This window comes from Ambystoma mexicanum, chromosome 4q, assembly GCF_040938575.1.
Source record: "Ambystoma mexicanum isolate Mex_15411 chromosome 4q, UKY_AmexF1_1, whole genome shotgun sequence".
Classification (NCBI taxonomy): domain Eukaryota; kingdom Metazoa; phylum Chordata; class Amphibia; order Caudata; family Ambystomatidae; genus Ambystoma; species Ambystoma mexicanum.
In genome coordinates this window covers 1,057,953,786-1,057,981,283 of record NC_090928.1, presented here as the reverse complement: position 1 = coordinate 1,057,981,283, position 27,498 = coordinate 1,057,953,786, and the positions used below count along the sequence as shown (strand labels likewise).

The following is a 27,498-nucleotide window of genomic DNA, read 5'->3' as shown; positions in this document are numbered from 1 at the left end:
GTCAGCTCATGGCCCAGGGTCCAAGACTTCTCAGATATGTCCTGACTGCCTTCCACTACCAGCAGATTGCTGTGCACTACCACCTTTTAGGGCCTTTGCGGTAGAGGGGGGAAGGTGTAGTCTCCCCAAGCGGCAGCAGTGCAATGTGGCAACAAAGTGCCCCAAGCCAATGTCCCTCCCACGTAATACCTCCCATATGACCTCCTGTAGTCAGGTCCCTGTGGTGGGAGAGGGAGGTGGCATGTTCTTCCAAAGCGGCAGCAGCACTGTGCTGCAGCAATGGGCCTCGAGCCACTGGGCCCTGAACCATTTGGGTAATCCTCACCACAATGGTGCCAGCCATTACCACCCCGCCACAGGGCTTAGGTGCTTGGGTCGTCTCCCAGCCTCGATCCAACCTGGATATAGTGCGTGGGCTAGCAAGTCTCTCCCGCCTCCTCCAGGATCCCTGGAGCACTGTCTTCAAGTGGGTGCAGTCATGTAGACTCACATTGGCACTTCTGCTGGTCGTTTACCACAGATGCTCCGGGGGCCGCTCTCTGCTTGTTTCCTCGGATCTGGCACCTGCCCGCATGGTGAACTCCAGTGCAGAAGTTCTTCCGGGAGCAAGCAGTGTTTCTCTGCATGACTCATAGCAATCGACCTCCGGCTCTGCACCTCCATTGTGGAATCTGCGCCCCGCCGGGTCCAGGGGGCTCAAGCTAACCAATGGTGTGGCTCCCCTTCTCAGTCAACAGAGTCTATCAACGGGCTTCACTGGCATTGTTCAATGGGGGCATATTTGTTATGAAGCGGGCGGCCAGGACGGAGGTTTCATCTTGCAGACTGCTCAGCAGCACTCCTTAAATGTTTATTTTTCTATTAAAAACAGTCACTGTAATCCCTTTTAAAGAGCCCCACACCCCTCATGAACATCCTTAAGGCCATCCTAGATGGGGGCCAGGCCCACAGTTTGAAGACCACTGGTTTAGGTGGATCAAATCCCTTTCTCGGACTTAAAATGCCACTGGCATAAAACACTGGCAGCAACAATTCTTTTGAGCCACCTGTGAAGGTGGGCAAAGGACAAAAGTGACAGGGGAGGGATGTAAAAGGTATGGTGGGTGGAGGTAAGGTGGGTACATAGTGGGTATCGTACTGTTAAAAATAAAAGGATGAAAGGGAAAACCTCTAGATGCGTTTTGACCAGTGTCTTGTAACTGTGGCAAATGACATTGAACTGGGTTTAGCACATGCTTAGGGGGCTACTGGATTCCTCAGTCATTGATACAGGGCCAGAGGGTACTGTCTACCTCAGTTTGCAGCACAGGCTTATAGAGCGCAAGCTATGAGGTCGAACTCAAAACGAACAATACGAAGCACTGTCACAAGCAGAACCACAGACGACATGTTGCATTGCACGTGAACTCGTTCATCTGTCTTTTATGATATTGTCACGACTCGCTCCCTTCGCTCCCGTTCCCGCCACTTGGGGGCATGTTTTGGGGCTTATTCCTTGCTGGACATTTCCTCCGAACCTAATGCCACAGTGCTGTAATGAATTGGGAGCGCTAAATCCCTATTTTCCAAACTACTTCCCTTCCGGATCCATTCCAGGTTTTTGGCAGCCAGCATGCTTCTTTAACCAAATGACTGTGCTTCCCAGAATGCCTGGCCCACTGCTCCACCTCCACCCTTGCAGGACAAGGTTGGGTGGAGGATAGGCAACACCTGTGGCTGCAGGTGCAGCAGTCAGCACACCTGAGGCGTGTGCTCGTTAAACAGCTTTAAAAGCCTCAGTCTCACTTCAGTCCAGCGCTGGTCATCGTTTGCAGTGTTCCTGTTTTTGACTAGTCCCTGGTCTCTGGTCCCTTGCCTTTGTACCTACTTCCTTGTTCCTGTTTTCTTGTTTCCTCCGCCCTGAATTTCGGATTCATGCGCTAATTGATTTCTGCTCCCTTGATTTTCCCTTTTTGTCTTCCCCTGTTTGCAGGCAGCAATTCTCAGTGCTTTCCCCTTTTAGATGCAGCCCAGTTTGTCTGTGTTCTATATTTCTTTGACTCTGCCCTTTGCTGCTGTTACCCATTTGCCTTAGCCTTCCTCTTAGTTTAGTTTCCTGTCTTTTCCTTGGAGGGGTAGGGAGTAGTTTGCATAGGTTATTTCGTTTTTTCCCTGCTCCTGATCCTTACTTTCTAGAGGATCCATTCCATGTTTTCCATTGCACTTCTGCATCCATTTCCCATTTGATCATTAGGTGTGGTGTGCGGTGGTAGCTAGCTCCTGTGTGAATGCTTATGTTTTCCCCACTAATTTGTAATCCCTATTCCAACTTAGGTATTTAGTTTTCTGCAGCGGATCACGCTCCGCTGCCTTCCAGTCTCCGCCCTTGCCCTGCGGGCTCTCCACATAGCAGCGGATCACGCTCTGCTGCCTTCCAGTCTCCGCCCTTGCCCTGCCGGGCTCTCTACATTGCAGCGGATCTCGCTCTGCTGATTCCCAGCCTCAGCCCTTGTCCTCTGGGCTCCCTGCCCGGCAGCCTGCCTCATTCCGGCTGCCTTCAGCCCTTGTCCTCTGGACCTCCCTACTTCTCCCATTGCTGTTATAGCCTTTTCTGGGTCCCAGATTCATCAACAGGATTCGTGGGCTAGCTGACATTCAAGAGGTGTATCTCGTCCTCGTGAGTACAGTTCTTAAGTTCCCTTATGTAATACCATCAAGAGTGTTAGTACACAGATCCTGTCATTGCTGGCCCTCCACGTGGGTTTAGCGCTGTCAGTACCTGTAACAGCAATTGGGGGTAAGGTGCTTGCCGACTTTCCTCGCGGTCAGGTGCTTACCCCACATCCCTTTTCATATATTGGTTTTGATGTCACACTCTATTTGCACTCCTGGGTTCTAGCATACCTGAGTCGTTGTTCCTGGGTGTACATTTCCCTTGCCATATTTGCTGCCTTTGTACTCGCCTGACTAATCCTGACAGATATGCATTTTGGAAACATTTGCTGATCAGTTGCTCGTCAGGGTTGCGTGAGCATTTGTCAGGGACTTGAAAATGCAGAGTGAAAACATTGTTTAAGTATTTCGACACATATTTGAATATAATGTGGGGTTTTGAGACTAAAGGACATTTTATGGCAATCTCTTTTATTTAAGAAAACCATATTTCAGAATTATGTATAAAGACCTAAACACATTATCAACCTGCACTCTCATTTGAATAATTATCTGAAATGTTTGAGGTCTGTAGCCACCGGGCCATTCAATAATTACCTACAAAAAGGTCTACTGATGCCAGGGGTTGTCTTGTGGTGTAAAAATGTAAAAAACCACCGGCTGTCCACAAGCCTATGATTCTAAGGCACCGGACTTCATCGCAAGTCCAAAGCGTAGAGGTGTGGAGGGGCGACCTAGAAAAAGTGGCAATAATGGACTTAGTAACTTTCAAAGCGCCACAATGCCTCCGGGCTGCTTGTGCGCTTTATAACTGCAAATACATTTTTTTTTAAATAAAGCAAGAGAGAAAAGCACTGAATCATTGCAATTAGTGTAATTGCACAGAATCGCCTGGTCCCCGAAAAATGGATTGCTAATACACTGTGGCAGTCAGAATGTTGTGTACATGTTGGGTACTACTCTAGAAACCTTGAACCGGTGCAAGTGCAATACACACTATCGCAGAAATTGCCCTTGTGCAAAATACATATTCTTTTAATGCATCTTTGCCCCAAGACAAAGGACTAGGTCTCGAGCAGGCGCCCCTCCACACTACACCGAGCTTGCTCTTGACACCAATGACTGTATTCTAACCCCGCCCCCTTATCGAGTGCCACCCTGCATCACTCCCCTACCCCTTTCCAGAACGGTGCTGCAAACTCACCAGGCCAGTCCACCCATGCGATCGTTAGACTGTGCTAGGCTCGTCCCTAATTAGTAGACACCCATTTTCTGCTCATTCATTGTCTCAATCTGGGCTCAAATGTTCCATCAAGGAGGGCTGCTGGATAATGAAAGACTACTTCATGCACCATAGGACTATGATCCAGCGATGGCACCACAACTGCGCCCCGCGCCCTTCGCCACCTATGACGATGCTCCAGACTGTCCCCCCTTGTTATGTTCTTATGTCATGTGATGTTGCTGGTATTTATTTAGTGACAATTTATGACCTCACCAGCACAATATGACTCTGAATTCTACCAGATGGGCTATTGAATGATTTAACATTAAAAGGGACGAAGGTTATTGATTAACTGGAGATGCCCAGGATGATCATTCCGAAAGGTTGCTGCTTTTACAGAGAAGGCTCGACCTCCCCTTTTAGCAGTTCAAAAGGCGCAAGATCTGGCAGATGTTGAAAACAGGATGCTAAGGAACGATTGGAAAGTAGGTTGATGAAAGCTGGTTGATGAAAGCGCTCTAGTGTGGCACGGTTCTGGGAATCGGATACAAAGATTTGAAGGTAGCGTGATTGCAGCTCACTGCGGGATCTTGAGCAAAAGCTGAGCTGACTGCTGAGCCGCCATGTCTGACATTGTTTCTGAATGTTGACTTTGGATTGTGCCCTCTGACTCTGCTCTACTGTCTGTGATTCCTTCCTGATTGCGCGCCTAGAACCGCTTCTGGAACGGTCTTTTCCTCCAAGCCGTGATCGTCACTGCACTTGGACACAAGCAGAGCTTCTCCGATCCGCAAAAGGTAGTGCAGAGACCATGTGATACAGTAAGGCTGGGTGCAGGATATGCTGAAGCAGCACAACCTCTACTGTCCCTATAGTAAGACTATCCAGTAAGCCAGCAGTCTCGCTGCATACCTGCCAATATCCTGGGTCTATGCCCAGGTGAAGGGGTGTACATGCACAAGTTAATTCTAGGAGTGGCTAGGTCTTAACAGATGCGAACATTCCTGCTGTGCCCTCCCCCCTGCCCCCACTCGTATTGTAGGAGGGTAGAGACACAAGGTCTATTCCTACGTCCGGGTGGGTTATAGGTCAAAGGATCGAATACAAAGGATTTAAATGCAATAGGGTTGAGTCAAAAGGACCGAAAACAAAAAGGTCTAATTTTTTTTTTGGGGGGGATCCCCCCCCTAACTCCTGTTTTTGGTGTAAAAACCCCTTTGTTTTCCTATACGGAAACCCCCAAAAAAATATACATTTAAAAAAAGGCATTCAACCTTTTTTTCCGGTCCTTTTGACTCAACCCTATTGTATTAGATCCTTTTGTTTTAGGTCCTTTGACTGGACACCGTCCGGATGCTAGAGGGGGTGCACGTCATATAGAGTACCACCTAGGCTCGGACTGGCTTATAGGGCCATAGGCCCATGGCCAAACCAAAAACGCAAAATGCGGGTGTGGCCAGTTTTTTGGGTCAATGTGGGGCACTTCTTTGGCCAATGTGGGCCAGTTTGATGAGTTACTTCACTATGCCTCTAATAGTTTTGGCCAGTATTGCTGAATACATATTCTTTATAATGTACAATTTGCATCACATTGTATCAACCCACCCACCCCCCCCTTGGGTACTATTCAAACAGCGTCACAAAGGGAATGAATTCCGATTTGCAATTGTGGGTCACTATTTCATTGGTGCCCGAGCCAATTGTATGCCCCAGTCCGACCCCGGTACCACCTACTGGGAGGGTGGAGAACTCAGGGGCATTGTGCTTCCATTGGGAGCACGATGAACAGACAATGCCATGCAAAATTGGTTTGAGCTCCAATAAAGCACTTAGAAGTTGTACGAGTCCGGCATGAAGCCCTACATGAATAATCGACAAAAATAATGGGTATGAACCCACGAGTTTGGAGAAGCCTTCCCCCATCTCAGACTGGTAGCAAGAAAAGCGATATCCATTTTCAGCTTGTTCAAACTTAACTTGGCCATTTTATCGTTAGACACCATTGTGGGGCAGAACCCTTTCGCCATCTTGAAATTGGCAATTTACTGCTCATTAAAAAAGTGGGGCCATCTTGAGATTGGTGACATTTCTTGGAATGCATAGTGTGATTTTAGCATGGAATGTGGAAGCACTGAATGCAGTTAGATTAATGCTTTGGCGGCTGACAATAGGAAGAAAAATAAATATGACTGGTGGTAACGCCAATATGTGGATTGTCCTATCAGCGCGTTGCCTAATGGTGCAGAATCGTAAGGGAGATGACTGCAATTCTATAACATCTTTTCCTTTCTCTATTTCTAGGAATGCTCTCCATATGCTGCTCATTTATACGATGCGGAAGACCTGCAAACACCCCTGAGAAACATTCCAGGCCTTTGCTTCAACTATTGCTCCGAGTTCCATGTAAAATGTCGTTCCACTGTTGCGTTTCTTACTGACGACAAACTCATTCAGGAGACCTGCCAGAAGGACAGGACACAGTTCTGCAACCTGCTTAACCTCCCAGATCCAGACTATTGCTTTCCGCATGTCTTAAAAAGCACAAGCCTCAATGGAAACCTTGGTTCCTTGGTCAAAGACCCAAAGGGCTGTCTTAGACTCTGCCTGATTGAAATTGCTAATGGATTACGGAACCCTGTGTTAATGATCCACGCCAATGATGACACTCATCGAATGTTTGTGGCTGAGCAGCTGGGGATGGTGTGGGTCTACTTGCCGGATGGTAGCCGATTAGAGGAGCCTTTTCTGGACCTAAAGGGGATCGTATTGACGACCCCATGGTTGGGCGACGAGAGAGGCTTCCTAGGCATGGCTTTTCATCCCAACTTCCGGAATAATGGGAAGTTTTATATTTATTACTCTTTCATGAGACAAGACAGAGTGGAGAGGATCAAAATCAGTGAACTCAAGGTATCAGCATCTGATATGAACAAGGCGGATCGACGTTCGGTCAGGTAAAGTGACATAATTACAAATAATGCCACCTGTTAATGCATTTTTTCAATTTAATACTCAAGACTGAAACTACCCAACAACTCTTTACCCATCAGGGGCTGCTCATCCATAATGGGTGACAGGGTACTGACCCGCCCATACTCCACAAGGTGAGGTTCAGGAGCTTTATTCGTGCGGCCCCCAGAGGTCGGACCAGTGTCAACCGAAAAAGAACGGGGAAAGATGGAATGTTGGGTTGGGGATCTGGGCTGGAACACTGGGCTCGTGGAAGCGGAGTTCCACGAGCTGGTCATGAGTACATTATATAACATCTCCGCTGCTAGGAAAAACTGGAGGAAGGGAAGGGGGGGGAAAGAAACTGGGGAAGGAGGTGGGGGAAAAGGAAACAAGAGGGAGAGGTTGGTAGTCACTACATATTAGAGCTGTCAATAATATAAGAAATCTTGGTTGAAGTTTTGTATGATCTTCCGATTCCTCCTCGACAGTCTGCTGTTGAGGGTTTACTCAGTGTACTTGTGGGAGCCATTATCTTCACGTTGACCGTGTTGAGGTGCTCCCGTGGAAGGAGGAATTGACTCTGACGGAGTCTCATGTGGTGCGTACTTGGATGTTCTCGCTCTGTGAACGTCCGTTATCTTTACTATGTCGTCTCCTGACCACTTCTTTCCATCATCGAGTGTGACGGATTTACCATGACATTGGATGACCTTTTGTGGGGGTCTGAACTTGGTTTCGCACTTGGGTGTCTTTTTTGGTTCTTTGACGCAGACCCAGTCTCCTACTTGCACTCGCATTTCTTTTACTGCGTTTTTTGAGTCGTATGTTTTGTATTTTGCCTGTTTCTCAGATATTCTCTTCCAGATTTGATCCATGTTAAGCTTGACTTCTCCACCATTCATGAATATCCAAGCTGGTCTTAGACGATTGGTTGCAGCTCTACCTCGCATCAGGGTAAATGGCTCGATGTTGGTGGTGGTGTGTGGTGTTGTTCTGTATGCACACAGGGCCTCTTTGAGGGTTTCTCTCCATGAAAGAGTGTTGGCAATGGCCAGCTGTATTATGCTTTTTACGAGCCTATTCATCCTTTCTACCAATCCGTTGGATATTGGGTGGTATAGGGATGTGGTTATGTGTTTGATATATCTGTGCTTGAGGAATTCCTGGAACTCAGATGATATAAACTGGGATCCGTTGTCTGAGACCAGTTCCTTGGGATCTCCTTCCCTGTTGAATATTTCTGTCAGGAAATCTGTGACTTTCTTGGAGGTGATGTTTGTTTCAGCTATTCCCCATTCAGTCCATTTCGAGGTATAATCTACAAGGACTAGTATGTATATTTTTTCAGCTTCAATGTTTTCGAAGGGATCCATAATGTCTATGGCAACTTTTGACCACACATCCTTGGGTGGTTCTATGGTCTGGAGAGGGGTCTTCCTTGCAATTTTGGATTTGTCGCTCGAGGCACATGCGACACAGTTTTTTACAGTCTCTTCTGCTTCTTTCCACATGTGCGGCCACCAGTAATTGCTCCTCAGTCTATTCTTCGTCAAACCTCTCCCCAAATGACCTTCATGAGCTAGCTCAAGGAGTTTCTCTCTGAGTAATACGGGTGAAATTAGTTTGTCGCCTCTGAATATGTGTTTTTCGTTCATAATTATTTCATCCTTGAACGGTATGAAATCTGTTAAGATACGGTTTGGTTCGATCCAGTCATTGATTATGGCTTTTCTCATTTCTTGTTGTTCTGTGTCGTTGTTGGTGATGTTCAGCCAATCCTCTTTAGAAACAGCAGGATTGATAGTAGCTATAATGTCTTCCTGAGGTTGATCGATCTCATCTTCTTGGTTGGTGGAGAGTCTGGAGAGACAATCGGCTATTCCATTTGAGAGACCGGGAGTGTAGCAAACTTGAAGGTTGTACTGCATGATATCAAGAAACCAACGCCTAATTCTTGGCAAAATGAGGTGTGGTGTTTTTGATTGAAGGATGTTTACTAACGGTTTGTGATCGGTTTTGAGTAGTATAGGTAAGCCCCATATAAAATTCCTGAAATGTTGTAAAATCCATTTCACCCCCAGGGCTTCTCTCTCAATGGTTGAATAATTTAGTTCTGCGCCTCGCAAGACCCTTGAGGCAAAGGCAATGGTCACAATGCCCCCTTTCTGTTGTTGTTCCAGGACACCGCCAAGTCCATATTTGCTGGCATCAACAGAGATGATGGTCTTATTTTACTGCTCTGCAGTGTTTTACTGAACTTTTGCAGGCAGAGTAGGAGATAGGAGATGAAATAGGTTTCCTCCCGCCTGCCTGCAAACGCTCATTTTTATAACAGGCAGCATGGTAAAATAGGTGTAAAAATGAAGTATACAAGCCTTACAACAGTTGGTACGCCCATTTTAATGTTCTGGGACATTGTGGACATGCTTTGCAAGCAGAGTGAGCGGCAGGAGGGGAAATCCATTTTCCCTCTACTTTCCCAGTCTAACAGCAAAACCTCTATGACAGGATGAGATTCTGATGCTGGCGTAAAACAGATGGATTCCTATGGAATCCGCCTGCATTTAGCGCCTGGTGAAAGCTGGTGGATTCCACAGGAATACATCATTAATGCCATCTGCAAAGTGTAATTTGCATGCAGGCGTCTACATGTTACACAAAACGGAGAGTAGAAGGAAAGTGTAAAAGGGGATTTCATTTATTTTGTGAAAGTTGATAATTGCACGCATGGGAGTTGCATCTTTTATAAAATGACCCCCTAAGCATTTTTAGGTATTGGCAAATGTCAGTGGTACATTTTGGAACTCACGTGGCCCCCTTGCTTTCTTTCCCCACTCTCCTAGGTCTTACATGATACAAGTCACTGCCACCATACTCTTTTTTGAAGTTTTGAATACGTGGTCTCTTTGAAGGCCATTTTTATTGTAATGTTTTATATATATATATATATATATTTGTAATGGTAAATTGCATGAGAATACATTTTTGATATATTAATTACAATGGCATTGTATGACGACATACAATACACAACCGAACGCTTTCCTTATTAGAACCGGCTTCGTTCTAGATCTTTCCATCAAGGGTTTTCATTTTTTGTGCCTAGGGGTTTAATTATTGCAGAGGTGTTTGAGAGGAATGTTATTTTACATTCATTTTTGGTAAATTAAAAGATTATGGGCTAATCCAATGAACCTTTTATAGGCCTAAACAGAAAAAGCCATAACCTAGGCCAGTGCAAGATACAAGCAATTCTGTGAGGGCGTGCATACTTTTACATAGTGGAAAAAGGCAGCAAAAGTGGGCGTGTCTGAGAGAGGTGGGTGTCTGTGAAAAAGTGGTACACACCTATAAAAGTCAATATTTACGTCTGTTCACTTGTTCACAAAAGTTCCAGGTTCTCTTACACTCCTTTTATTTTAAGACAATTAAGGCCAGGGGTTGCAACCTTTGGCCCGCCAGATGTTTTCGACTACGAGGCTACGACTCGCATCTGTCGTATGAAGCACAGTTAATGAGGACGGATCATGGTCGTAGTTGAAAACATTGTGAGAGCAAAAAGTTGCTCATCCGTTCTCTAGGCTAAGTGTACAATCATAGGTGTGAAAGTTGTTTTAAAATCTATTTATATGTTGAAAGGGCACGAGTAAGAAGCGATATGCAGCGTGAAATATGTTTTTAGTAAGAGACCTTTTTTTGAAATGGCGCAAGCATATGCTGGCATCAACTCACACCATGGCAGGCCCTCAATATGAGATAAAAGAGGGACATCTTTAGAAAATCACATATAACTTAAACATGTTTTCTGCTAATTGTAAGCTGGACCTGAATTCTTTGTGAATGCCTTTTCAAGACAAACGTTAAAACGAGTCATACGCTTAACTTGCAACCGACGCAACTTTCTCCTAAAATGATTGTCTGTGATTCGACCCTCTTAATGTTCAGAATTCCCATTGTTGGCAGGGATGGCACGTATGTCCTGTCTTTTCTGGTGAGTATTGTAACTGCATTTGTATGCATGTGAATGTGGCCTTGTATATTATTCAATGTCTGAGGTAAGTTTTGTTCACTAAAGTTATGTCATGGTGTGCTTCGTATTTTTTTTCGGTATCCCATACTCAATATATGTATCAGAAGATCTTTGTTCGAATCCTGAACCTGAAATGGGGTCAACACACTAAGGGGCTAATTTCCAAGACCCCCACAAAAAAAAAGAAGAAAAAAGAAATGTGTTATGTTTTGTCATTATAACATTTTTGTCATGTGTGCATTCATTATAAAATTATTCGTTATAAAGACATGTAACCTTACGCCTGCCTTTAAAATGTCCATTACGCGCCAAAGAACTCGGAAATTAGCCTCTTAGTGTATTGACCCCATTTCAGGTTCAGGATTCGAACAAAGATCTTCTGATACATTACATTGAGAATTGGCCACCGAACAAAAAATACGAAACACCCTATGACATGACTTTGGCTTACATGTCTTTATAACGAATAATTGTATAACGAATGCATATATAACGAACATTTTATAATGACAAAACATAACACATTTCTTTTTCTTTTTTTTTCTTTTAATTGTGGGGGACCATCAATTTAAGGAGGACCAAGATAGTACAAATCACCAGAAAGGGGCGTAGGCGCTCCAGATTTTGAAAGTAGTATGGGTGTGTTTGAATTCACTGAATCCTACGACTAACTGGGCCTGGAATTCGATGTACTACCTAATTATGGCCTGATAATTGCACAAATAAAGAGGCAAGCCAAGCTGCTCACCCTCCAGGCTTGGAAATTTGCAAAATTAACCACAGGGTATAGTATGGCCGGCATTGTAAAATTGTATCAACAATGCTTTGTACCTGCCATACTTTATGGTCTGGAAGCATTAGCCATGCATGATTTGAGCTGGCTCAACATCCTAGAGGGTCATTACTGGCGAACAGTATTAAGACTCGCGCCCTCTTGCCCCTTGCAATATCTGAGGCTAGAACTGGGCCTAACCTCTCTGAGTGGAATGGCACTTTGTGCTCGCGGTAACTTCTACTTGAAATCATGTGCCTCGCCAGTGTGTAAACTCCTTGCTCTGCCGGGTAGTAACTATAACTTAGAAAAGGCCAGCGTGGTGGCAACTTTAAACAACTTGATGAATTCCTTTTTCTGGAGATAGGCTGGATCCATTGCACAAAGAGAACTGGACCATACACCCACCTGAAAAAGTCATTTGAACACAAGCTAAATCGCTGGGTTCGGTGCGAAAATTATACCCACTTAGAAAAGCTGAAAAGGTACAAGTCAGTATCTCATGTAGTTCATAGATACAGGAGGTTACAACCCTACCTGCTCTTATGCCCGGACCCGGATGAAAGGGATTTCGTGCCAAGGCTACGCAATAACCAATTACAGGTCCTTGCTGTCATGGGTCCCCGCCTGGGTATAGCCCCTAAGGACAGTAACTGCCGTATCTGTGGGAGAAATGATTTCCTAGAGACCACCAGACATGTGCTTACTGCATGTCCCAAATTGGGACCGTTGTACATGTGCAAAGCTGGTGCATAGCTTTTGGCGCTTTCCCCAGAGACTCTTTCTGGGACTACTGTCTCAATACAGACACCATCTCATCTCAGCTTGCCCTGTTCAGCGTTTGGACACATGTGAGGGGTTTCCTGTTGAATTAATTCCTCAAGAGATAAGACATGGCACTTCCACTCATGTTGCCCCAGGTCTATCTCCCTCGAAGTTGGGTAAAACATCACTGTTAGGACCATAGGTCTTGCACCTTGCTTTGTCAGGGAACCAGTAGCCCGCGTTCAGGCTTATATAACAGTCCCGGATAGCTTGGATGCTGTTGATCACTGGGGTAAGGGGGTGACCCATCAACAACAACATTAACTGTGTACCCACTGTATATTTTAGTTTTAGTTAGTCACAGTACATGATTCAATTCTTAACTCTTAACTTTTAATTTGCGTTATAGTCTACCCTATTACAGCAAGCTTCTATCTTTATTATCTCAATGGTTTGCGATATAGGTGAATATTTCGTAATGTTTTGTTATGATGATATGATATGATATGGCATTTGTAACGCGCCTATACACAAGTGTTTCAAGGCGCGGCGAGGCAGGGGGGGAAACAAGGGGAGACAGACAACGATTCTACTAGGCCAGGTGTCATTCAGATCGCGCAAGTGCAAGGGTAGAGGGGAAAGGGAGAAGTGCAAGGGGAAGGAAGAGGGGAAGTGCAGTACAAGGTTAATAGCATACAGGAAAATAACAAGGGCCAGCTCATGGCTAGTGCGAGTAAGTGCAGACAAGTGCTGGGAGGGGGGGGCTGTAGGGATACAGACACAGTCCCGTAGTGCAGGGGGTGCCAGGGAGGCAGTGCAGGGGAGAGTGGCTGGGCCAAGGACCGAGAACGGTGAGTGGTCCAGTTGCAGATTCCGTGCAGTTTCAGTAACTTTAGCAGGGGAGAGGGAGAGAGAAAGCGGAGGCGAAGAGGAAGGTTTTGAGGTGCTTCCGGAACCGGAGATGGTTCTCTTGAAGTTTCAGAGAGGCAGGAAGGCTGTTCCAGAGGGAGGCCCCTGCAGCTGAGAGCGATCTCCCACCAACTCGTTGCTTGGAGAAATGGCTGACCCTGAGGGAGTTGGAGGCGGATGAGCGAAGAGCTCGAGAAGGAAGATATTTAGGAAGAGAGAGTTGAAGGTATTTTGGCCCAAGGCCCCAGAAGGCCTTGTGGACAATGCAGAGGGTTTTGAACTTGATCCTCGCAATCACTGGGAGCCAGTGTAGTGATTTCAGTCCTGGAGAGATACGGTCCCTGGGCTTGAGGCCAAGGACAAGTCTTGCAGTCCTGTTCTGGATGAGTTGCAAAGGGCGGAGAGTAGAGGCAGGCAGATTCAGATAGAGGCTGTTACAGTAGTCCAGCTTCGAGAGAACCAGGGCTCTAGAGACAGTGAGCTTCTGGGGGAAGGAGAGGAAAGGAAGGATACCTCTGAGGAGGTGTAGCTGGTAGTGTGACTTCTTAGAGACGTCGGATATGTGAGGAAAGAAGGAGAGTGTGGAGTCGAAGATGACCCCAAGGTTTTTTGCCTTGCAGGTAGGAACAGGAAGAGGGCCAAGGGAGGCCGGCCAGAGAGCTGCAGGGAAGGAGGGAGTGGGTGTGCCAATGAGTAGAATCTCAGTTTTACTGGCATTAAGGCAGAGGTCATTGGCGGCACACCAGTCCTGGATAGCAGAAAGACAGTCAGTGATGAGGGAAGGAGAAGAGGAGGCCGAGGGTAGCCTGAAAATGAGCTGGGTATTATCCGCAAGTTGGGGCAGAGAGCGGCGATGCGGTGGGCGAGAAGTGCCAGATACTGGTTAATAGCTAGGGGGAGAGGTTGTTATGCTGTTATGTTTGTGTAAAGTTCAAATTTGGACTAAATCACAATAAAAAGAATATTATTATTATAATGACAAAACATGACAAATTTGTTTTTTCTTTTTAGTTTCTTTTTTTGGGGGGGACCCCTGATTACCACCCCAAAAAACCCACCCCAACCATTTCCCCACAAGATTTAACCCTTTACCCCACATACATTTTCGTTATGTTTTTAGTTATATCATTTTCGTTATATATTCATTAAATTAAAGACTGCATACCCAGGCGTAACAGTGATTTTCATGCTGGCATAAAGCCAATGATTTCCTATGGATTATGCCTGCTTTTAGCACTAGGAAATGATTATAAACGCTGCCTGCCATGAGCACATGGCAGGCAGCATTTGCTCTATTTGCACTGCAGGCTGCAAGAGAGAGCTGCTAAGAGGCTTCCGCCATCTGTTTACACTTCTCTTTTGCACTCCACAGTGCAAATAAAGGGTAATAATTGCCCATAGGGGACCATAGGAGACCTGTTTGTATGTAAGCTTCTAAAAGCTCTAATCAGCTCATAAGCATGCTCTTGTGTAACTCCATTCACCAGTGCAGTAACTGACTTTCATCAGCTTCTTGTAGGCCTCTTAATTGAGCCACACGTAGCACACCTATACTGGGCAGTTATAAATTAGTTGGCAGTTTGTGATTGATTGAAGACCTAGGCCACCTAGTTGTAGACAACCTATTTAAGCAATAATCACATGTTCCACAAGCTGTGCTGGATGCTAAGGCACAGGGCCTGTGTTAGTAGGCGGGAGTCCGGTAAAGGCTTTTAACGAGGACCCTCGGGCCCTCGGGCCGTAAGCACCCAGTACAGTCTGTACAGTACAGTCTGTGAAATTGGTTTGCAGGATGCTGATAGGGATATTTTTGCAGAAAACTTGCAACCTATTGTTTATGAGAAAAGAAAAGCCTCCCCCACCCCCAAAGCTGGTTGCTATGGAAATGGAAGTCGTGGACCCTTGTGGAGACCCTCTTCCACTGCTGTGACTAACTCCGCAGGCTGCAGAAAATGGTGAGGTGGTGAATGCAGACATATGTAGAGCCAGGCTGTTACTGGGTGCCTGGTGGGGCTGGGTTGACAGAGGACCTAGAGAGCACTGGGTGGGTGGGCTAATAGTCAAGTCAGTCAGGGGTGTGGGTACCAGCATTATTCAGCTTGCTCAAACCAAGGGATTGGATAGTTACATTCAAGGTTTTTTTTAGCAACGTGATTGGCTGCTGCATCCACCAGGGATGCTAATAAAGGTTATTGATGACTGGGGTAGCTGCTTCTCTACTTGAACACCTAGTCTGTTTCTATTTTTTGCACTTGCACAGCACACATTCAGCAGTGCTGTGATGAATTGCTATCTGGCAACAGTGAAAGTCCTGGCTTTAAAAAATGTAAGTAATAAAATGATGCAGATAATTCCATCTATGAAAGGGAAATCTGCTTACCAGATTCCACTGTCATAAACTCCATGCCCAAAGCATAGTGTGTACGTGTACCCGGCTGCATCAGCATCCTGATTAGCACAACCTGCTCTACCAGTGGCACAGAGCAGGGTCAGAGGTCGCAGGTGCCCTCTTGGCAGCTGCAGTGACATCGAAGTCTCTGCCGAGCATTTAAAATATGCACCAATGTTAAAAAAAACTGCATAATTCTGGAGATCATGTCTTGTGCAACACTTAACTATAAATATAAGCCATAACTGAGTTAAAGTATGGTTGGCAGCATCTCTCAGAGTTATCCGAGCCACATGAAATAGATTTTCCACATATCTCAGCCTTGTGGGTCCAGTTCAGCTGTGGAAAGATGATGTGTATTGCTCCCAGACAAGGCCCACACTTGTCCACTGACAGGACTGTAGCCTTGGTGGATTGCTTCTCTTTGTTGCTTTGTAAGGGCAGGTAACACCCTTTCACCCAACACAGTTATTCCACAGGACGCTGGCCTTGGAACAGAAACCAAGAGGCATGCCCATTCACAGAGAGCCAGACCTTACACCAGGGTGCTGCATTTCTAAAGGCTGTTCTTCTTAGAGAGAAGGGAAGGGGGCAACGCTAGAGAGGTCTTAGGAACTCTGTTCAAGTGAAGGAGACTTCCTAATTTTTAATCTCTCTGCCTCTCTTTCTCTCTCCTATCCCCTCCACTTGCTCTGGAGCAAAGCACTTAGGGTGTGACATCAGAAGGGCAAAATCCATTCATTTCCAGGGCAGGAATTGGACCCCTAAAGCAGCTTTAGTCCAATCACCTGGAGACCTTTGTCTATAAAAGAGGGGTTGTCCCCCACTTCTTTGAATCATCTTGACACATATTTGGATCATCACTTGAGAAGAGTTCACTGGACCCTGCTAAGGGAGCAGTCCTACTGAAGTGCTGCAGCTGTGAGGTGAAGGCAGGTGTTCCTAGGCAGAAACCAGCTCTGTCCCCCAACCACCTCCATGGACCATTGGGGGTGAACACTGCTGCTGGACCATAAGCCTGCCTCTCCGGCCAGCCACCCTGTTGCCTAGGACCACAGTGTGCTGCAGGTCCCTGAATGGTGGGTGCCAGCTTCCCCCATGTTTGGGTGCCTGGAGAACAGACTGACATTGGCACTTGAGACCATGGAGTGGCACTCAAAGCACCTGAAAGCCAGAACAGCCAAGGTCCCTGTTGACAACGACGAACCGCTCTGAGCCGTGACTCAAGCAAGCTTAATGCCTAGAGATCCAGCAGGACCCTTCGACGATGTCCTTTGGCGCCCATTGTTCTCTGAACCACTGTCTGCTGTACGACCTGCTTTGCTGCCGCAATCCGCCAGCAAAGGCGCATTGTTGCCTTGGCTCGAACCACAAAGTACTGCTGCTCTGCCTTGCTCCAGCTGTAATCTGACATACCAGCTTCTTCCTCGCTGCTCCTGTAAATCGATCGACCTGACTGTGGTGTTCCCCGAACAGCGACTTCCGAGCCTCTGCATAGAATCCACTTGCCTGCGCATCCTGGTACCAGCTCACTGCTGTCGAACTGGGACCACTGACTGAACATGTGGACTGCTTGATCCTCACAGCACAAGTAGATGATTTGAAACTGAAGCCACCTTCTGTTTGACCCCAGGTTGATACCAGCTGGCTGCTGGCCTATTGCGACTCCTGCATCCTGGACCCGAGCCGACACCATGATCGATGGCGAGAAGACTGGTTCGATGCTGTTGAACCACTAAGATATTTTCAAAGGTACTCTTGACTGACATCTGCTCCCCTGGTCCATCTTTGGGCCCTATAGACTGGCTAGTTCATTTTATTCCCATTTTGCAACTCAAAGAACTATCCTTTTTAACATTGTGGTATTTTGACTGCCTTTCCCCCCTTGTCTCATCACCCAGAGTGCTGCATCTATTCTATCTGTGCATATTCTATGTTTCTTCTAAAGGGGTGGGATTTGACAGTGTTTTCAGAATAGGTAGTATTGTACATGGTGTGTCTGATTAAAATATATATTTTTTATAGAACCTTGAATGGGCAATCCTTATTTTTGGACTATTATACTTTGCTCTTTGGGTTGCTACTGAAATACATTCACACCACTTTTAATAGTACAGCCTTCCCTTGACCCACGTTACCACAAAAGGCGAAGGAGGTATATCTCTTGACTGTGCCTGCTTTACTTTTATGATTGTTTGGCTATTGGCTTGTAGAAGTGTGAGGGCTGAGTGGGCGTTTTAGCCTCTACTCAAAAGTAGACCTTTTGTGTGCGCTTTTCATTATACTAACCCACAAGGAGTAGTTCACTAACTCAGCTAGATAGAGGGTCTCATGACTTTGTACAAGTAACATGTTATCTACACAGTACCATCTTCCACGCACACACATCCGCACTTCATTTGTTCAAGCTGTATCACCTTTTGCTTACACACCCTTGCTCCATCTTTCCTGCTTCCCTGTGCTAATGCACATGGCTACCTTTCTAATGTCTTTATTACATGGCAGGTCATGCATACATTCTGCTTCCACATCTGCAATACAGCCAATTACAGGTTGTAGTGTCAGGTTTCATGGCTCTAAAGAAAGGCATACAATCCTTGATTTCAGAAATAATCAGGGGCAGTGAATGCCATTAGCGAGTAGCAACAGTTCCATGGCGAATCATCCTAAAAGATGGAAACCTGGCAAATGGTGCCAGGGTTAGACAACCTGCAGCTCTCCAGATGTTTTGACCTACAACTCCCATAATTCCCTACCACTGACCATACTGGTTACCGCTGATGGTAGTTATCGGTCAATACATCTGGAGAGCTGCAGGCTTACTCCTAGAATATGAGGTATGTCTCCTATGAGGCAGCCACCTACAAGTTGTGTTTTAGTTTCTCAGTTTTTCAATGCTCTAATGCAATGTCCTCTATTTGCTTCAGCAACCCTTTTTATTTTCATAAATAAAGAATTTAAAAAAAAACAGTTAGGTCGATAGTCAACTTTGTCCAAATAAATGTCCACCTGCCACGCTTGGATGTTTCAATTGTGAAAGCAAAGCATTACAAGAGGGTTTGGCCATGCAAGAGACTGGGCAAGTATGAACAATATGATGGCAGACTATTACCAGAGTGTGTCATGGATTAGCAGAGCACTTCAAGAACCACGATGCATCAGTAGGACTTTGTTAGACTTCCTCCGATCTGAAATAAGCAATAGGTTCACTTTGTAAGCCTTCCTGCTATTCTGGGCATACATCTGTTCTTTTGAAGTATTGAATATGTATTTAGCAGTAATTGCAGCAGTTGTGCCATTTCACACCTTTTCTGGTAATTGCCAAAAGTGCCTTTCAATTAAAACAGACTACCCTTTCCATTTTTAATGAATGTTTCCTTTGTGTACTGGAAATCCGCATGACAACCGTTATATTCAGAAATGGATTTGAGCCACATGTATTCTTATGAGTTTCAGAGATTCTGAGGGCCTGATTCTCATGTGGGAGGTAAGTACCGAAAAGGTCAGAAAAAGTGTTGACGACCTTTTCAGTACTTAAGACCTATTCTGAAGGTGGCACATTCTTCCAAGGTCGGTATGAATGCACCACTTTTGGCATATATGTGGCGGATGCTAGGATGGGTAGGAAACCAAGCTAGCAACCGTCACATTTGTTACCTGCCATTTAAGACCGGTATTCTTGTGGCACTCCTCCACTTTTTAATGTGTGTTAAAGTAGAGCACATATACCGTACCATTTCGGTGCTGGTATTGTGGACGAGTGCCACAGGAAGCTGGTCGGAGTGCAGGTGGATGGGCAAAGATTAATACTTGGGGGGATGGGATGGGTGGGTAATTTGTAATGTAATATGTGGGTAATTGTGAATATTGGTATACAGCTGGCACATTGTTTTAAAGCATGTGAATAACGAATATGTTGTTATTTAAGATGTTCTCTCACAGCATTTTCGTAAAATAATGATTACGTTGTTATTTAAAGAAAGTGCTGCAGAGACTTTCCATTGAGATGATATGATATGGCATTTATAATGCGCCTATACAGAAGTGTTTCAAGGCGTGATGAGGCAAGGGAGGAGTAACAAAGGGAAGACCGAGACAACTATCCTACTAGGCCAGGTGACATTGAGATTGCACTAGTGCAGGGGAGGCGGAGGGGGAAAGGTGCGAGGGGGAAAGGGGAGGAGCAGTGCAGTACATAGGATAACAATAAAATAAATAAAAAACAATGAATACAATAAATAAGAAGTGTTGGCAAGTGCATGGGTAAGTGCAGATATCAGGTGTCAGGTCCTGGTAGGGGGCTGTAGGGATACCGAAACAGCCCCTGAAGGCGAGTGGGTGCCAGAGGGGCAGTACAGGTGTTCAACTAGCGGGGAGGAACCTGGGCCTGAGAACAGAGGGTAGCCAGGTGACCAGTGCAAGTTCAGATTCAGCCAGGAGTTCAGCAGGGGAGAGGAGGAGAGAAATCAGAAGCAAAGAGGAAGGTCTTGAGGTGCTTCCGGAACCGGAGATGGTTCTCCTCAAGTTTCAGAGAGGCAGGGAGACTGTTTCAGAGAGGCAGGAAGGCTGTTCCAGAAGGAAGCCCCAGCCAAAGAAAGAGACCTACCACAACTCGTTGCTTAGAGAAGCGACTGACCCTGAGGGAGTTGGAGGCGAATGAGCGAAGGGCTCGAAAAGGAAGATATTTAGAAAGAGAGAGTTGAAGGTATTGAGGCCCCAGAAGGCCTTGTGGACAATGCAGACCGTTTTGAACTTAATCCTTACAGCCACTGGGAGCCAATGAATAGATTTCAGTCCTGGAGAGATACGATCCCTGGGCTTGAGGCCAAGGACAAGTCTCGCAATCCTGTTTTGGATGAGTTGCAGAGGGCAGAGAGTAGAGGCAGGCAAATTTAGAAAGAGGCTGTTGCAGTAGTCAAGCCTAGTGAGAACCAGAGCTCTGGAGACAGTGAGCTTCTGGGGGAAGGAGAGGAAAGGAATAATACCTCTGAGGAGGTGCAGCTGGTAGTGTGACTTCTTAAAGATGTCAGAGATGTGAGGAGATACGGTGAGTGTGGAGTCGAAGATGACCCTGAGGTTTTTAGCCTCACAGGTGGTAGTGGTGGAGCCTGGGCGTACAGATTTGGTGCAGTGATTCTTGCTCTTTAGCACGCTCACCGCGCCAACATCAGAATCGGGCCATGACTATTTACCAGAAAAATAGGAAATTAGAAGAAAGCCAATTTAAAATAGACAAGATCACAACTATGAAAACATAGTCTAGAATCATGGGAATGCCTAAATTAAGTTACATTAAACACTTTGTATGAATTCAAGATTTAAAAAAACATGTATTCTACATTCATCACTAGTAATCAAAACTTAACTCACCCTACACCATTACTTCACTCTACTCCCATTGAATATTATGAAGCTTACCTCAATACTTCAGTTAAAGAATGAGGTAACTTTTAACTTTCATTTTCATAATTGTTGGTATGTGGGCTACAGGCACCTGTACAGCTCCCCGCTCTTTTCTGACGATTTGATATTATACAGAATACTGTGCAATGGTAATGTTGTACAGAATACTGTGTAATAGTGATGTAGTATAGATAGAATACTGTGGGGCACGGTCTCTGACCAGTGTGTCCTTGATTATTCGACAACCCTTTACTCAGACCTTGAAGAGCACAGCCTTCCAGAGAGAACCTTAAAACCATTGTTCGGAAATTATGTGATGTGCCAAAAGATTGCCAAAGAGGCTGGCTTTATAAAAAATAGCCTCTGTATTTATAACCCACAATAGGTCAAATAAAGGGTTTAACCCATAACTGGCAACATATCACAAAACTGGAATATCAAACATGTGGAATACGCGTTAAAGAGACGTGTTTTGGATGCTGCTTTATGTGACGAATCCAGGGAATTTCTCCCTTTTTTCGCCAAGGGGAGCTACCCTCTTTGGGACTAGGGAAGTTATCTATCTACGCAATACCCTCTCTAGGGGTCAGGGCAAGTGGGATACTATTGTCGATGATCCTCCCCTCTGGGAACAAGCAATGCCCAAGAAAGAATTCCATTCCAACTTGATCCACTTCAAATGGCCCAATGTGTGTTGGTTATATGGAGATCGAACTCTGTGTACAGGTACAGGGACCCTTTAAAGTGGATGCCTTGGTTTCTGACTTGTTTTTGTCCCTGCCTCTTGAGGAAAACCAGGACCAATGTAATCTTCCTCTCCGTTCCAGGTAGGAGCGTAATTGCCACCGAACGCCAACAGAGGAGGAGAGCATCAGCTAGAGAGCAAGAGACGCCAGTGTACACAGACTTGCAGCAGAGGGAGACATTCCCGTATAGGAGGATCTGAGAGCCATGCAGTCAGTGTGGTGGGTGCAGACCCAATGCAGTGTGTGGAGCGCTGCTACTTCAACAAGGGCGGCAGCCCTGAACAGACCGGGACCGCAGAAGAATGAAGCAGAACCAAATGAAACAGGGCGCACTGTTGTCCTGCTCTGCCGACACTGATGCCAAAAGAAAGGGAGACAATGCAGAACAGCAGACTGTGCAGATCAGAGCAAAGGCAAGGACGTAGATCAGCATAGGCCAGAGTGACTGCCTCCACTAAAGAGCAGTGCCACCATAGAAAAGGTAACAGCAGCATCAAAGGAGCTGTTGGAGGGTGGCGAGGACAAAACCAAGCCCACTCTGGGCTGAGAGTGAGAATACCCAGCAAGGGGGGTTGAAAAGCCATAGATTACACCAGAGTGAAGAGGCCCATAGCCCACAGAGGGCTGATGAACCAAATACCCCAGGAGGAGGTTATAGAAGCAACCTACCAAGTCGGGCTGAAGAAGCCCAACGCCAAAACAGGGCTGATAAGCCAAATACTCTGCGAGGGAATGAGAGAAGCAACTGCACAAACAGGGCTGAGCAGCCCCATAGCCAACACAGGGCCAACAATCCAAATATCCCAGGAAGGGGGAGAGAAAAGCGATGAACCAAGCAGGGCTGAGCAGTCCCGTAACCCACGCTGGGTTGATACTACGAATACCCCAGGAGAGTTAGAGGCAACAATAACCATCAGAGGGCTGAGCAGGTCCATAGCCCATAGGGGGCTGAGAAAACAATACTCCAAGAAGCCAAGGGCTGGAAGAGACTGTGAGAACTCTTTGGTGGGGCCAGGAAAACAGCTACTACAAAAGGGGAGTAACCCAATTCCATGCTGAAGCTTAGGTTTTCTTTCTTGCTTTTCATAGTGGTAGGGCAGGTATTTTGTTAGCATCATTTTGGATGGAGGACTGAGTTCCTGACAAGCACCATTTTTTTGTTTTCTAGCATAAGGAATCCATCGCAGAGATTTTCTCAATTTCTTTACTAAATATCTGAACGAAACATGTCCTCTTGTCTGTCTCCTATGTCTGAGTTATCACATTCATCAAGCCGCAATGGGGTAATTTCCCTGCTCCACTTGTAAAAAGGAGGCGCAAACTTACAACTTAAAATATAATAAAATGTAAGCATGAAGAAAAATATATTTCACCAATTCTAATTAGAAAAAATAAAAAAATAAGAATACGATATCACATCAACAAAACAACAAGGATCATAAAATCAGTATGAAATTGATCTGGACATTGCTATAATCCTAATAACGTGGAAAAATAAAGGTGCATAGGAGGTTCTGAAGAAGCACAACAGGCGGTAAAGGTAAACACCAGATTGCAAAACACGTGTTAGCCACAATCATTGTACTCACTGAGTCATAAAATACTATTGCACCAATGTCATTACCATGGACCTATTGAGACATTATGAATTTTGAAGTGATAGTCATTGTTACTGACTAACTGACTCAGGAAATACAAATACATACTGAGTATGTTAATAAATAGTTTTTTTTTTCATTACAAAATTGAACTGCTCATGATTGAATGACCTTGTAAACAATAACAATATTTGGTTCATAAAAGTGTCAATGCATAGCAAAGACTAAAGGTGTTTGTGAGGTAAAATATCATGCTCCTGTGGATACACAGTAAACAATACAATCTGAGAACCCTCTGACCTGCAGGACAGCTTCAGGACAGTTTAGCTCCACAAAATGGCAACCTAAGTTGATTTCCAGAAGGGATTCTCAGACTGCTGCGAATGGGGCACAAAGAAGAGCATCGGAACAAAACACTTTGCCCAAACTCCTTCATAGCAGCGTAACCTGATATTACTCAGAGAGAGGCCACAGCATTGGCAGGTGTCTATGCATCCCAGAACTGCCACCTAGTCACGTAAAGTGTACGTGAGCATGACCATGACACATGGCCAAAGTGAACCATGGAACCAAACAGTGAGTACGTTTCAAGTGACAGGATAGTCACTTCTCCCCCGATGGGCTTTCATGGGCATGCTTGGCTGCCAAAACGGAGGCTCAAGATAGAGTGTCTTCCGTAGAGGCTTAGCAAGATGTAAGTTCTCCACCTGGTCTCTTGGTTGGTCTCACCTGGCCTGGCATCCATCATGTGGCATCTCACTTTGTGGGCTTGCCTCAACTAACATGTTTAGAGCATTAAGCAAAGGGAACATACCTCAAGGGCTCTGGTCAGGACAGACTCATCTGAGATGGAAAGATAGCTGCCTGGCCATCGGGTCTAACCTAGTCACAGTTATACAGGAATGGTCTCCAGGCTGTTCTATGCTCCCTGCCTAGTACTCCAGATCCCTACCCAGAGAGAACCCTCCAATATGGGACAGTCCACTCCATGAGCACCATTCTCCCCATTCACACAAAACATGTGCAACAGATGAATGTGTGAAGGAGGATTGATCATCAAAATGAAAAGCCCACACAGGAAACATCCGTTAGAAGATTTTACTATGCTGGAAATATCATGAAATCACATGAGGATAGCAGATGAGAACCATTGTTAGTTTTGGCTCATAGTTCTCGAACAGCGATTAGCTGAAATGGCAATTATGAGCCAAAACGATTGCTATATTAGTACAAGACAGGGATTGACTTGCAAGCAGGAACACACAGCCTGTGGTGTTCTTTAAAAATGTACTCTCCAACGGTGTGCCATGTTAGCTCTTCGACACCTTCCCATCTTTGCCCAAACTACGAACTTGGCAAACATGTTCCCTTAGCGTGAAGCAGCTGCACCTTGCAGGGCTTGAATTGATCAGAAGCCCAAGTGAGGTGCAGCTTAATTTGTACAAAAGTCCCAATGAATGTTCACCACTACATAGCAAGTAGACACTTTTAAAATCGAACAAAAGTGTTCAAGTTAGAATTTTCTCACTAACAATATTACTAGTAGAAATAATACTTTGATAAAAGTCTTTTTGCTATTTCTTATTTATAATGTTGTAACTGTGCCATGAGCCTTGGAAGGTACAAGGAAGAGTTGCTGGTGTGAGTGGTGGTGTGAGTGGTGGTGCTAAAGACTAGTTTTGTTGTCATGCTCTCCGTGATTCCTAGATGACTTGCTGGAGTGGGCTATATAGATCCGGAGGGGATGTGTACTGGTGCGCAGATAGGGCTACAGCAAGAAGAAGGGGTTTCAGCTTGTCAGGAGTGCGGGGTGCGGAAGGCTGTGGGACCCCAAAGCCACCACTCATGCATAAGTGGGAAATCTGCACCGTTCCCCAGCTCTGAGTTCACAACTTGTGTGCAAGGCCCTTCTTCACTCTGAAAAGCCTCACACAACATGTTCTGGTTTACTCCTCTGTGTACAGTATTGTACATTTTTCAAATTGTAGTCGGATATTCCGTTTTTGAGATTTCCTCTTGGTCATGGTTTGTTGTTTATGGCACAGTTCCCAAAATGTAACTCAAAAAATGATAGCCAATAAGATAACTGAACCCTATTTCTGTGATCAAACAATAGAACTGGCGGTGCTCATGGGTGTTGCTAGGTCTGGAAAAGATCAGGGGCTAAGATAATGTCGGGACTGGCGGGATTCGGGCTAGCTATAGCCTTTTGGTTGTAGTCCCTGAGCTTCTATCCGGGGCTACAACCAAAAGACCCGTGGCTATAGCCCCCTCAGCCCCCTCTAGCAACACCTCTGGGGGTGCGAATGTTCAAAGGGGCCTGAGCCACTAGGATGATAGCGCAAGCACGGGTCTCTGTCCAGAAATATCCTAGGAATAGATTTTGTGAATACAATTTATTTGAACATCCCAACATTCTAGAGAATACATAGAGGCATCATTGAGTCAGTGCAGAGGAAAACATAGTTGTCATGCAACACTATTTACTTAGACGGTTGTATACTCTGAAGGTGTGGACCTTAGGTTAACTCCCCTAATGAAGAGTTAGTGGTAAATAGATTCTATGCCTTTGATCTTTCATAGGTACATGCTTTTACTGTTTTCCCCCAAATCATGTATGTTTTCAATCTGTTAAACCTATACTTACGAACATTGTAGTTTGACAAATTGAATGTATCAGTCTAAACAACCATCCACCTGTTGTTTAAGAAGGGGCTTTCTTGTTTGGAATATATTAAATTAATTCAATTATAGTGTACATCTTATTAGTAGAAACGACAAGCATTAATGAGTCTATTATTCATGTACACATTTTGGTGAATTTGGATTGCCAACAATATATAAGGTGTACATTTCTTGCATTATAGGTAGGTATCACACGTATATTACATCTTTTATATTTGAAATCAAATCAATTGTTATTGCAAAACCGCCTGTTTCTTGCCCGTGCGTGTGGGAGTGACACTGTTAAGCTGGGTTTCCCAGGTTCGTAAACAGAACCTAAAATAAAAGTTGATAATTGTGCATGTCTTATTTAAGGGTGGTTGATAAATTGCACTCAATCAGGTGTTGCACGGTTAAATATTACTGTAGCATTAAGATTATGAGCCTAAAAGTAAATACTCGTTTATTATTTCACATCTTTTTCAGTGGGTTGACTGCATCCAACAATTAGATGCATCTCAGATGTTCCTTTGTGATAAAATCACATGTGTGATAAAATCACATGTTTCTAGTGCTTTTTAACACAGGCATGAAGCTTGGCGAAACCTATCAGGCCTGCTCGCTACGGTGCGGCTTGTCGGCGTGTTGGGTGGGTGTGTGTCGACTGGCGGTGACTTGTGCTCCCTCCCCGTGGCTTTGAGGCTCGAGATTGAGGTGTTTCTTGTGTCTCTCGAGGTGCGTTTGGGAGTGCCTTTTGCACCTTTTGCACCTCCTGTGTACCGGCTAGCGCTATCTGGTGTGACACGGATTGTCCCGCCGAGCGTCTTTGTTTCCTCTGGGCCAACCTGGCACTGCTGTCTTGCCTTGTCAGTCTGGGCTGCTGTGGCAATCTACTTCTGGGTCTACTGGTGTACTGGCAGCCTGGCAGTCTTGGCCCTTCCTGTGGTGTGTGCAGTTACTTGTGAGTCTGTGGGGAGTATAATATACCAATTAGCACCGTGGAATGGGGCACTGGGGCTATTGAGGAAGACATACTTTAAGTTCCCACCAGAGTGGTTTATCCGTCGTTTAGATCTATATGGAGCTTTGTTGCTCTTTATTGCACAGAGTATGTCTAAAATTAGAACTAAAGCTAGCAAAGCCTATACAGTCCCCACCCAACCTGTGAATATATGCACGACCCCCTTGCTTAAGAATGGGCCATTATCGGAAGTTATGGCATTGAGTGCCTGAAAGAGGTGAAGATTGCAGGACATGAGACCACATCTTTCTGCAGATGAGGATGATTCTGGTTGTCCGAGTGTCCTCTCACCAAGTGCTTCCGCTAAGTTGTACACCGATATTCAAGGTAGAGGGAGTCTCCCTAAGAAGGATCCTATTGAATGTTGTCCTT

General features: G+C 45.4%; 1 protein-coding gene across 2 annotated transcripts in view; it reads left to right on the top strand.

The window, feature by feature from the left end:
- Nucleotides 1–27,498, top strand: part of HHIPL2 (HHIP like 2) — a 576,366-nt gene that overhangs the window by 86,070 nt on the left and 462,798 nt on the right. For both annotated transcript variants that reach the window (XM_069608603.1, XM_069608602.1), the window contains exon 2: nt 6,179–6,831. In XM_069608603.1, coding sequence (XP_069464704.1) covers nt 6,179–6,831 — 653 coding nt within the window. The remainder of the gene's footprint in view (nt 1–6,178; nt 6,832–27,498) is intronic.